At 34.4% G+C, this 12,470-nt stretch overlaps 1 protein-coding gene across 5 annotated transcripts in view; it reads right to left on the reverse strand.

Annotated features, from left to right (window-relative positions):
* The window catches only part of Cdh12 (cadherin 12), a 988,903-nt gene that overhangs the window by 193,443 nt on the left and 782,990 nt on the right, over positions 1–12,470 (reverse strand). For all 5 annotated transcript variants that reach the window (XM_052743072.1, XM_052743068.1, XM_052743069.1 and 2 more), the window contains one exon: positions 3,037–3,331. In XM_052743072.1, coding sequence (XP_052599032.1) covers positions 3,037–3,331 — 295 coding nt within the window. The remainder of the gene's footprint in view (positions 1–3,036; positions 3,332–12,470) is intronic.

Below are 12,470 nucleotides of genomic sequence, written 5' to 3' on the forward strand. Positions count from 1 at the left end.
GCAACAAGGAAGAGCTTCGCTCGGAATACCTTAGAGCTATTACTTAAGTTTATGTGTGCTGTGAAAAACACATATAACAGTTGCCACAAATCCAACCACCTTCCAGTAATCTCTATTTGATATGTATAAGTGAGATTTTGAAGTGGCCCATCTGTAAATCATTGCACATATCTTAACATTTAATTCATAATGTGTTTGATATCTCTTTTTGCTAATTTAAAAATAGAAAATTATGATTGTATATTCAAAGAATATGTACCAACACAGAATGTCACATGCTTTTGAGATTTAATAAACACTTTTCTGCTATATCTATCTACATTCTCCAGCCATCTATATTTATATGATAAATGATTGATTGATAGATAGATAGATGATAGATAGATAGATAGATAGATAGATAGATAGATAGAAAGAAAGAAAGAAAGAAAGAAAGATAGATAAATAGATGATAGATAGGAATAATTGAGATGTACAACAAAAACAAATTTTGGTGGTGGTACCTAAAGCTATACTTTGACAAATTTATTCTCATGTATATTATTATATTATATCATACTATAAAAAATTATGTGTTACCCCAATATAGCAAAATCCAGGACCACTTTATTTCTAACTTCCCTACATTTCTCCAAATTTCCCATAATAGTTTTTTCTTCATATCCTAGCTACAAAATGTTTAGGTAAGGGCTTTATTTGTAAGGACAAATTATTTATTCCACTAAGCATAGTGAAAGATTTAACTATTTATCTTATGATATAGAATTTTTCTAATAATATAGGTGTGTGTGTGTGTGTGTGTGTGTGTGTGTGTGTGTGTGTGTGTGTGTGTGTCCTATGGACATTGTTTTGGTTTAAAAATAGAGTCAATGATTTTTCTAATTTCATGCTGATATTTCTACTTCACACAATGTCTGCTAAACAGCCTTGCCACTTAAAAACCTTTTTTCTTGAAGTACATCATACTATTATATTTTTCTCCATCTAGAATATAAAACTCTGTTTTCTGGGATTACTTTCTAATAAGACATTTTTCTTTCTGACTGTTTTTCTAAATCTCTTGTAGTCATAACACTGCATTAGAAAATGCATCTCTTTATCAGAAAACACCGAAGACATGCAGCCCTCACTGTGCACATTAACACTAGAAATTTACATGTTCTATCTTCAGCTGGCTTCTCAGGTGACTGAGAGAATGCATTCTGGAATATATGATAAGTCATATACACAGGATAAGACACTTTTATAGTAAATCCATGCAACTTTTCCTTAACTAATAATGTTCTTCTAACCTTATTCAGTGAGCACAATCCTCATTGCATAGTTAGGACTTTGAAGGGAAAGCAAAAATCCTCCTATAAGACGCATCAGGGTTAGGAAATAAAACCATGTCTTATACTTACAGTTCAAGTTGTAATCTGTTTTGAGAGCATTAACCGTACCTTCAAAATATGATAGATACTAGGAGTTACTTTAAATTGTTATTGTACCTTAGCTGTAGTGATGTAATATTCAAGACATAATTTAAAATTTCCTTTATGGAGCTAAGGAGATGTCTCAATTTTTAAAGTACTTGATACTGCCAAGCAAGCATGAGGCACCGAGTTCAGATCCCCTGAAGCCCCATAATCCAGATGCTGTGGGATGTTCTGTATGGCAATGTGTTGCTCTGATTGGTTGGTAAGTAAAACACTGATTGGCCATTGGCCAGGCAGGAAGTATAGGCGGGACAAGGAGGAGAATAAAGCTGGGAAGTGAAAGGCTGAGTCAGAGAGACTCTGCCAGCCGCAACGATGAGAAACAGCATGTGAAGATGCCAGTAAGCCACGAGCTACATGGCAAGGTATAGATTAATGGAGATGGATTAATTTAAGCTGTAAGAACAGTTAACAAGAAGCCTGCCACGGCCATACAGTTTGTAACCAATATAAGTCTCTGTGTTTACTTGGTCGGGTCTGAGTGGCTGTGGAACTGGCGGGTGAGAGAGTTTGTCCTGACTGTGGGCCAGACAGGAAAACTTTAGCAACATCCAGGTGCTGTGGAGGGACAGTGAGGAGATTGACAGCAGGCCACCTAGTCTAGCTGACTAGTGATATCTTCTCTCAAAATATGGTAAAGAGTGCCTGAAGAACACATTCCATGTTTACCTCTGTCCTCCACATGCTCACACATGTATGTACATAAACATACACATAGGAACATTTACATACACACTAAATAAACTTTCTTTAAAGGTATAATATATTATTTACCAAATGTTATTGTATGCAAAATAGGACTTTGCAAATTTAAGCTGTTAGTAAAATGTTATGACAAATTTAATTTCTTTTTTTTATTAATTATTTTGAGTCAGGGTTTCTAGTAGAGCTGGATAGACTTAAACTCAAAATGTATGCAATGCTGGCCTTGAACTTATGATTCTCCTGTCTCCCATGCACAAGTGCTGGGATTATAGGTATGCATTGGCTATAACCAGCTCATATTTAAGTTCTTAATAATAATGATGTCATTGTACTTTAATAATTATTTTCTATCAATGACTTCATGATAGCATGATTATGATTTGAAAACACTGGAAACATTTAAAAGTGATTTCACATATTTCATTCTAGGTAATACATAAAGAATGAAAAGTACCTCCTTTTTTGGTTCATTTCTGGTTCCAATTCAATGCATACCTTAATTGTTTACTGTGAGCTAAGAATTACTAATGGTTTTCAGTGAAATTCAGTAGTTACCCTCATCACTGAATAGTGTCAATGGCAATCAAGTCATGTCTGAATGAACTACACATTTAAATATAAGTAGATATTATGAATCAAATAAATCAATTCATTAGGAAATAGTTAAGAATGGTACATATTCTATTCATATGTATTTATATTGGTGAGGGAATAATGAAAGTTCTTAGAGTAAATTAAATTTTTTACATATAAACAATAATGACTTCTTATAAGTAGGATATCTACATCAGCATGTAGAGAAACTATTAAAGAGGGTTCATAGCATTGATATAAATTTGGTTTGTCCACTCACCCACAGGAGACATTTCTGGAACACTAGCAACATAAGGTCCATCCAGAAACTTTGGTTCATTATCATTAATATCCTGCACTTTAATGATGAACTCGGATTCAGGCTCCAAGGGCTTCCTTGTTTCTATGTCCACTGCCTGAGCACGGAGTGTGTAGAAGGGCTTCTCTTCTCTGTCCAGACTTCTTATTGCATGGATGTCTCCTGTAGTTTCATCAATTGTAAACACAGTGCCAGCACCATCTCCAGAGAGCGTGTATTTAACAGTGCCCTCTCCTTTGTCCAAGTCAGAATGCAGCTGAGAAAGAGACACAGAGAGACACAGAGCTAATTACATGCAGTACAATTTATTTCATCAGATAAGTTAAATTACTACTTCATTGATTTTCATGTTATAACTACAACTTCTTGATTATAGAAACTAAAGTTGTGGATGGTGAGATAACTCAGAAGGTCCAGAGCTTGTTTTGTAACAAGAGGACCTGAGTTCAACCTCTAGAACCTATGGGATGCCATACATAGTACACAGCATTGTTTGTAATCTTAGCATTGCTACTGAAAGATGGGAGGCAGAAATAGGAGAATCCCTAAAAGTGTAGAGGCAAACTGTAATTGTGTAGAAGACAGTGAAGGAGAGTCACTGTGACAAATGCGATGGAAGATGCAGTGAATACTCAAAGTTGTCCTCTAAGCTCTACCAACCCATGGCACCCACTCAACTCCATGTGCACACATACACGAACTGATTCTAAGAGAATGAAATAAAAATTAAAATGCACAATTTTTTTTTTTTTTAACGCACGAGGTACATGTGTACTATATTGACTGATAGTCTTAACGTTTGGAATTCTTCAGATATATTGCTTAATCGATCCTCTATTCATGATAAATGATAGATACTAGGAATTTACAGTCCCTAGTAAACCAACAGGACTAAAACAATTTATTTTGACAGTTTTCTTTAGTTATCATACATATTTTCAAGAATAACATAGTCATAGAGTGAAATGAGACACATCGTAAGTGTAGCTATTGTTTCATTTTAATGATCACTGTTTAAAGAAATATTAACTCAAAAATAACAAACTATGAGCTCCCAAAAGACAGGAAGGTAGGATCCAAGGGCTGATTCCAGCAAGATGTTAGGTAAAGTGAAATTATGGGAACATGTCCTAAAGGAAAGAGTGAATTCTTTCAGTGAGTGTTCAAATGAGTTGTCCAAGATTAGGTGGACAAGATAGGCTCTTAAATGTAAACTTGAATAATTAATCCAAATATCTATTCTCAAGTGAGCACTTGGCAGTGTTTTGACCACCATTTGAATAAAAATAGCATAATCTATAAGAAAATATGCTTTGCGGGCTAACACAGGTTAAGAGTGCTTGCTACTATTGCAGAGGACTCAAGTTCGATTCCTATCACCCACAACATGATGCTCACAACCACTTTTGAATCAAACAAAGATCAATTATTATGCTTTCAGAATAACAGATGATTTAGTTCTATCTTGTTCTGTGTAAGAAATATCCATTATTTATATACTGGAAATATTGTAATTCATTTAGCTTATTTTGATATTCAATACATGTTCATGTTATTAGATTATATCATGGAATTAGTTACAGTTTAATGCCAGCTGAGGAGAAACTCAAGAATATATGTGTCATTATGATACATTGAGTCACTATTGTTCAAAGTGAAGTCCAAGAATAATTGAGAGATGAACATAGCCTTGGCACTCTATAAGCCATTCCAGAACAAAGAAATATATTAAATATTGTATACATGAAATATTATGTTACATATAAGTTCATCAACCATACTATATATGAATGTAAATAAAATGTATTAAAATTTTAAATGTACTGTGTAATATTTTAATTTTAATTTTTATTTAAATGTTTGAGTGTGCGTATGTTCATTTGAGTGCATTATATATAGAGGCCAGAAGAGGGTATTTGGTCCCAGGAAGTTTGATTCAAAAGTGGTTGTGAGCATCATGTTATGGGTGATGGGAATTGAACTTGAGTCCTCTGCAATAGTAGCAAGCACTCTTAACCTGTGTTAGCCCGCAAAGCATATTTTCTTATAGATTATGCTATTTTTATTCAAATGGTGGTCAAAACACTGCCAAGTGCTCACTTGAGAATAGATATTTGGATTAATTATTCAAGTTTACATTTAAGAGCCTATTTTAATCAGAACATCACTTGAAGGAAGCATGCTATACTTTGATAGTGACTGTAATTATTTTTGTCTTGACCTTAAAATTTATATGCAGGCAATGTTCTGCTAGAAGATATTTTGTTATCATGACTTTTGGTTTTATTAATGTTTCAACAGGAAAGATAGCTTTTAAATTATTTTCAAGTGATTTCTTATCCTTTTATACTTAGATTTCTATGAATTGGCATTAAAATATATGACTGAAAAATTCAATTAAAAGTGTAATCTCTAGCCGGGCAGTGGTGGCGCACGCCTTTAATCCCAGCACTCGGGAGGCAGAGCCAGGCGGATCTCTGTGAGTTCGAGGCCAGCCTGGGCTACCAAGTGAGTTCCAGGACAGGCGCAAAGCTACACAGAGAAACCTTGTCTCGAAAAACCAAAAAAAAAAAAAAAAAAAGTGTAATCTCTGGTTATACCTTTAAATGACAACTTAAACATTTTGGTTTAGTTTCAGTATAATAACATCACTCAAAATATTATTAAGATGAATTCATTCATGTTATAAATTTGTATTTATATCTAAATTTGCTCTGAAGTATATTTGCTATAGAATATAATCATAGGAATTTAAGAATGATTGAGAGAAATATTTAAAGAAATAAGAAAATGGCAGACTCTATGATTTGGATTATCCTTTAAAAAGTTTCATGCATTTTATTTCAGCATAAGGGATATTGCTGGGAATGATGGGATGAAGGGTTTTTTTTTCCATCCTATTTTTTAAAACTGCTGTAAAGCACGGGGAATTTGAAGCGTAAAATCAAGCTGTAGAAAAATGTTCTTTGAACTTATGAATTTCAAATCACAATTGTCAACCACACTATTAAAGACATTCAATGCAGTGGGTATTACTTTCACTTTCAAATTTATGTTAAGGTATAAGACAGGCAAAGGCTCCATGCAATAGGGATGATTTTAGGAGCAGTAACCAGTTTGCAATGGCTTAGAGAATACGTGCAGATATTTTGGGAACTGAGTGAAAATCTTAATTGGGTTTTCACAGTGTGATTCAAGTAAAGTTACCAAAAAAAAAATCCATATCATTTGATTAAAGTCAAAACTGTTTTCTTTTCAAACTGACTTAAAAATATAAAAGCAGATGTGCTGTCAGTCCTCTCTAAAATCCAAGTGAAATCCAATTGCTGCTGTTCCCTCCTCTAACTTCTATGGTTAACCTTGTAATTTAAAAAAGCTAGTCTTACAGAGGTTGAAAAGTCAGAAGCAATACGTTAAAAAAAATGCTAAAACTGTTGGCTACAATAAATTGATAAACGCACATCTCATTTTAGTGGTGAATGACACCATGGTGTCTTTTGATAATATTTGTTTTTATTTTAGGTATAGGAGTGTTTTGTCTGCTTATGTGTATGTGCATCCCATGTGCTCCTAGTTTCCAGGGATGCCAGAAGAGGATGCCAGTCTCCTGGAACTGGAGTTACAGACAGAGAGTTGAGAGTCATTAAGTGGGCTCTAGAGACTAAAGTCAGGTCCTCTGCAAGAACACCAAGTGTTGTGTAACACTGAGTTATCTCTCCAGTCTCTGCACAACCAAAATATAGAAAGGTATCACAGACACTCACAGCTGCTTAAGCAAGAGTTACCACAACTGATTCAGTGCTGATTGATGGAGGTGTCTGGGTGACCGGAACCAGATATAGGGTTGACCCAGTATCAAATTATCCAGGATCTAATTGACCTACATGTATGCAAACTAGTGACAATGAACTTGGTATTGAGTATTGTAAAATCTCATTTAGTGAAAATGTAATACAGTTTTACTGTGAAATTGTACAAGATCAGATAAATCCTGTCCTTTTACCTGACAACAATTTCTTTAAACATATCTTTTTTTTTTTGTTTTGTTTTTTTAAGACATATTCTCACTGTGTTGTCCTGGCTGGCCTAGAACTACCTATGTAGACCAGGATAGCCTCAAAGTCACCAAGACCCATCTATATCCACAACCCAAGAGCTGAGATGAAAGAAGTTCATCATATGTAACTTAACTCTTTATGTTTTGATTATATAGGCATATAAATTTAGGAAATAAAAATGGTAAAACAAATATATATATTGCTCTGCAATTGTAATCATATAATTATATCTCTATGTACTTATATTTGATTAAAAAATTAGTAGCTATTTTCCAATTACTAAACCCATATTCTATCTCCATATTGTCTGAGGTTTTAAAAATTATCCTTTTAGATTTCAGCATTATATTCATATATTGAAATAGACTTAGTCAAAGGACAGTGCCAGTTTTCTCATAAGTGATATGTTGAATGTGTGTGCGAGGGAGTACTCATTTGTGTGTTTTCTTCTGTTTATTTCCTTAAAATAAAATGTAACTGTGAGGATGGAAAATGTGGCATTTTTATGAATCTTAAGAAATGTTGAAACTCCAGTGTTTCCAGCAATTGATCTCAATACATAAAATTGCTTTCTCCAGTTTTTTGGTGGTGATGGATTTTAGCCTCTGTTTATGCCATGTAGCTAATTTTATGTCTTATTTCCAAAAGAACTGAGAATGTCATTCCTCATCTTTGGATAGTGTTGATTGTTAAAAATATAATACTACATCATTTTCTGTAGTTCTCTAAAGCTTCACACCAAAAAAAATACTAATTATATAAAAATAACAGCTATATTTGTGTCTTCTCCCAAGCATTAAAAAGGTTTTTCTGAGTAGGTGCTACATTTGCTGACTGAAGCCGCCAACTCCAATAAGATCATCCTTTAGTATTGACACTTAAAATAAAATTCTCCCCCTAGAAAGAGTCCCATAAATGATGGATGTAGAAATAGGCACTGTCCAGATAGTTTTTTGGTGTGTGTGTGTGTGGAAGTGATGGTGTTATTTTCTATGTGTTTCAAGTCATCTCAGATGGTGCGTGAAAATGAGATGCCGAGAGAAGCTTTAAAAAGCTGCTGAGGCCTAGCTTCAGCACAGAAACAAATCTTGAATTTCAGTTCTTAAAAGTTGGAGGAAGCTAATCTAAAGTTAAATGTTTCCTAGCCACTCTCCAAATGGGGTTTGGAACTGCTGCATTAAAAGGCAGTATGTTCATATTTTTTTGAGTTGAAAAGTACCCATCAAATTGAAAAAGCATGTGTATAAATATGCCCAGCACTGATTTTTATTTTCATTTGCCATTTGCCAGGGCATGTTTAATGAGCGTGCAGAGAACATGGAGGTGCTGGGAAGAGAAATATCTGATTTGGAAAATGTAGCTGTTTCTATAAAAATGAAAGAGAACATTGTACCATTATGGTTTCAAGTGTAAACATTTCAATGTATACATGAATGTAACATGTTACAGGAATGTCATCCAATTATTAGTTTGTTGCTAAATATAACCAACCATTTAGTATAAAAATGTTTATTTTTTTAATGTTGTTCATGTGTATCTTGCATGTGTGTGTATGAGCTCATTCATGACATGGTGCTTAGTTAGAGGTGAGGACAACTTCAGATGTTAGGCCATTAGAATCACAGCCTCTTTGCTGTTCAGAGCTGAATATGTCAGACTAGCTACCCCAGACCTGCAGGGACTTTCCTGTCTCTGTCTACCATCTTCCTTGAGTGTTGCATTTACAGGGACACACTATCTCTCTTAGTGATGAAGTGGGTTCTTGTTTTTTCAGACACAGCCTCTCAAGCTTACACAGCAAGAGCTTAACATACTTGGGCTTCTCCCCAGACAGAAATGCTTTTCTGTATGTGTTCCATCAGCCTTAGCGGTAGGCACACTTCCTGGAGGGAGGTGGAGAAAAATGGGTATAGTTCTTAGGAGGCAAACAGAATAGTTGTCTTGAGAAGAGTGAACAACAAAGAGACTGAAGCAAACCATTTTCAAGGAATTTTACCTAAACTGGTTTTAACACACGCTTTCTTCCTTTGAAATGGTTAAAACCACAATTTACTTGTTCTTTGAAGTGGATCTTCATCTGCAAATCATTCCTGAGTTCCAAATCCATTGCAGTAATCTCTGTCTTCATTTCCAGAAACCATCTCCCCTCTTCTTTCAATTCCTCTGCCTGTTCTTGTATATTCTACTTATCTAGAATTCATATGGTGAAGGTTATATTTCATCCATCTTCCTTAAATTATATACTTTGTTTACTATGTGGATTCCCATATATATGTGAGTTATTGTTAAAATGTCTTATTATTGTGTTGGTTTTAACAAGAATAACATGCTTACTTGAATAATAGCTGTAATATTTAAAGGGATTAGAAAGATTAGGAGGTGTGGCCTTATTGGAGTATGTGTCTCCCTCTGTCCCTCCCTCCTCCAACTGACCCATCCTCTTCCCATCCTCACCTGCCCCCAACTAGAGCTATGGTAATAAAAACTGCATGGTATTAACATAAAAACTGACAAGATGATTAGTGGATTTGAATTGAAGACCCAGACATAAATCCATACACCTATGGACACCTGACCTCTGCTAAAGAAGCCAGAAATACACAACAGAAAAACGAAATATCTTCAAAAAATGGTGCTGGTCTAACTGGATGTCTGCAGGTAGAAGAATGAAAAGAGATTCATTTTTATCACCCTGCACAAAGCTCAAGTCCAAGTGGATCAAAGACCTCAACACTAAACCAGAAATATTGAACCAGATAGAAGAGAATATAGGGAATAGCCTTGAAAACATTGGCACAGGAGGCAATTTCCTACACAGAACACTGATGGTTCAGACACTAATGTCGACAATTAATAAATGAGATCTCATAAAACTGAGAAGCTTATATAAGGAAAAGGAAACTGTCAATAGGACAAAATGGCAACCTACAGAATAGGAAAAGATTTTCACCAACTCCACATCTAATAGAGGGTTAAATGAAAAATATATAGGGAACTAAAAAAAAAGGCATAAACAAACTAAATAATACAATTGAAAAAGGGGTACAGACCTAAACAGAATTCTCAGTAGAGGAATCTTAAATGTCTTGAGAAACACTTAAGGAAATGTTCAACATCCTTAGCCATCAGGGAAATGCAAATCAAATCTACTTTGAGATTCAATCTTACACCTATCAGAATGGCTAAGATCAATAACACAAGTGACAGATCATGCTGGTTAGGATATAGAGTAAGAGAAAAACTCCTGCATTGTTGGTGGAGTGCAAACTTCTATAATAACTATGGAAATCAATATGACAGTTCCTCAGAAAATTGAGAATTGATCTACCTCAAGATCCAGCAATACCACTCTTGGGCTTAGACTCAGAGGATGCTCAGTCATTCCACAAGGACTCTTGCTCTACTATGTTCATAGTGGCTTTATTTGTAATAGCCAGAACCTGAAAACAACCTAGATGTCCTTCAACTTAAAACTGAATAAAGAAAATGTAGTACATTCACACAATGGACTATTACTCAGCTGTAAAAAAAAAAAAAAAAGACAACATGAAATTTTGCAGGCAAATGGTTGGGACTAGAAAAATCATCTTCAGTGAGGTAACTCAGACCCAGAAAGACAAGCATGGTATGTATTCACTTATAATGCATACTTAAACCAATTTATTTGTCATATTTCTCAAAAAAAGGTCCTCCCTCAGAGACTTATTGATGTGTCTCTTGTATTATGTAGCCCATTTTATAATGTTTCTTATAAGAAACTACTGATAAAAATTACTGTATATAACCTTGTTTTAATTGACCTGGAGCTCTTTATAACAGTAGATGTCCATATAGTTGGAGGCGTAGCTTAATGGAGGGCTGAAAGCAGGAACTCATCTGGCAGTGATTTCTGTACACGTGTATTTAGAGGTAAGGGAAAAGTTTCTTGCGTAGTATGAACTCAGCATGTTTTAAGGTATCTGTGCATGCTGTAATCACTACTACTTGTAAAACGCATTTTTATAAAATATGGAGAATGTTTTTACAGTGTTTGGTAGTCTGTTTATGATTTAAAGCATTGTATTAGTGGCTTTATTCTTATGCCTGACCCTCACAGATAAACTATTCAAAATAAGCATAAGAATAATTATTCAAAGACTTGGGGTTGGAATTTTCAAGTTAGACACAAAAGACTTTGCTTATTTTTCTTGGTACATTTGGAGAATATTAAATGTGTCTTTAACTGGAGTTGAGTCATACTGTCTGAAAAACATCATGATGATCACTATTTTATGTATCTAAAAAGCAATTAGATTGTGTTTAACATATAGGTGACAGACACATGAAGACCAGACTGGTGATATTCTATAATCTTACCCAAGTAAAACTATTTATATTCAGCAGCCTTGGATACAAAAGAATATTTGCCATTCCATGTCACTCTACTCTCCTGAGAGGACTCATCTCTTGCTGCCTTGCTTTTAGTTATCTGGACAAGCAGAATGATACTTTGCAATGTTAGGAATTCCTTTTAACAGCCCAATGTGAGTTGAAAGCTCCCATGCCTGGGTAAGAGACCCAGAGCTATTTTTCATCTGGAAATATTTCATCATTTTTTTAATATTTCATCTTATACGCAAGAAAATAAAGATCTGTTTCAAAAGGCCCACACTCCCCCCAGGATATGCTAATCAAGAGAAAGACCAAGACAAGTTATATTGCTCTGTAGCAACAAGAGCTGATGTTCAAAGATACATTGTGCTCCCTGCTGCTGAAAGAAAACACACATGCACACACAAACACACTGCTCCCCATTGTTCCCTTCATTATCATATTCTCCCTGAATATTGAATGCATGGTTTCATTGACTTTATGTTTTGTCAGCCAAAAGTACCATAATATATTAATATGCACTTCTGCAAAAGTTAGAGACGTCACTGCAGTGGTACAATAGTTTTGAAGTGACAATTTAGAAGAGAATTAATATAATTTCCTTTTTTACAATTATAAAGTTATAAAACATCTTTACGAAGTTGGATTTTAGGTGATTGAACATTCATAAAAGACAAAAGTTCTATCAAATAGTCAGGAATAGAGTCTTTGCTTTCAGACAGATGAACTTTTGTATTATTTAAATCAATGGAGTTAATATTTCAGTGTGTTAGATAAAATAATAATGATTTATTCTGGACTTAAAATACATGTTTATGAATTTAATTTTAAGAACTTATTATTTTACCTAGGTTACTAACTTCTGTTTAACCATGTTTTTAGTTTCTAGACTAATCATTCTAAATGTTTAAAATTACATTTGTTTTTACTTATTTGGAGTGTCCACAACATTGTGTGCATTTGGAA

This window comes from Peromyscus californicus, unplaced genomic scaffold (genome assembly GCF_007827085.1).
Source record: "Peromyscus californicus insignis strain IS unplaced genomic scaffold, ASM782708v3 Scaffold_18__1_contigs__length_77618521, whole genome shotgun sequence".
NCBI classification, from domain to species: domain Eukaryota; kingdom Metazoa; phylum Chordata; class Mammalia; order Rodentia; family Cricetidae; genus Peromyscus; species Peromyscus californicus.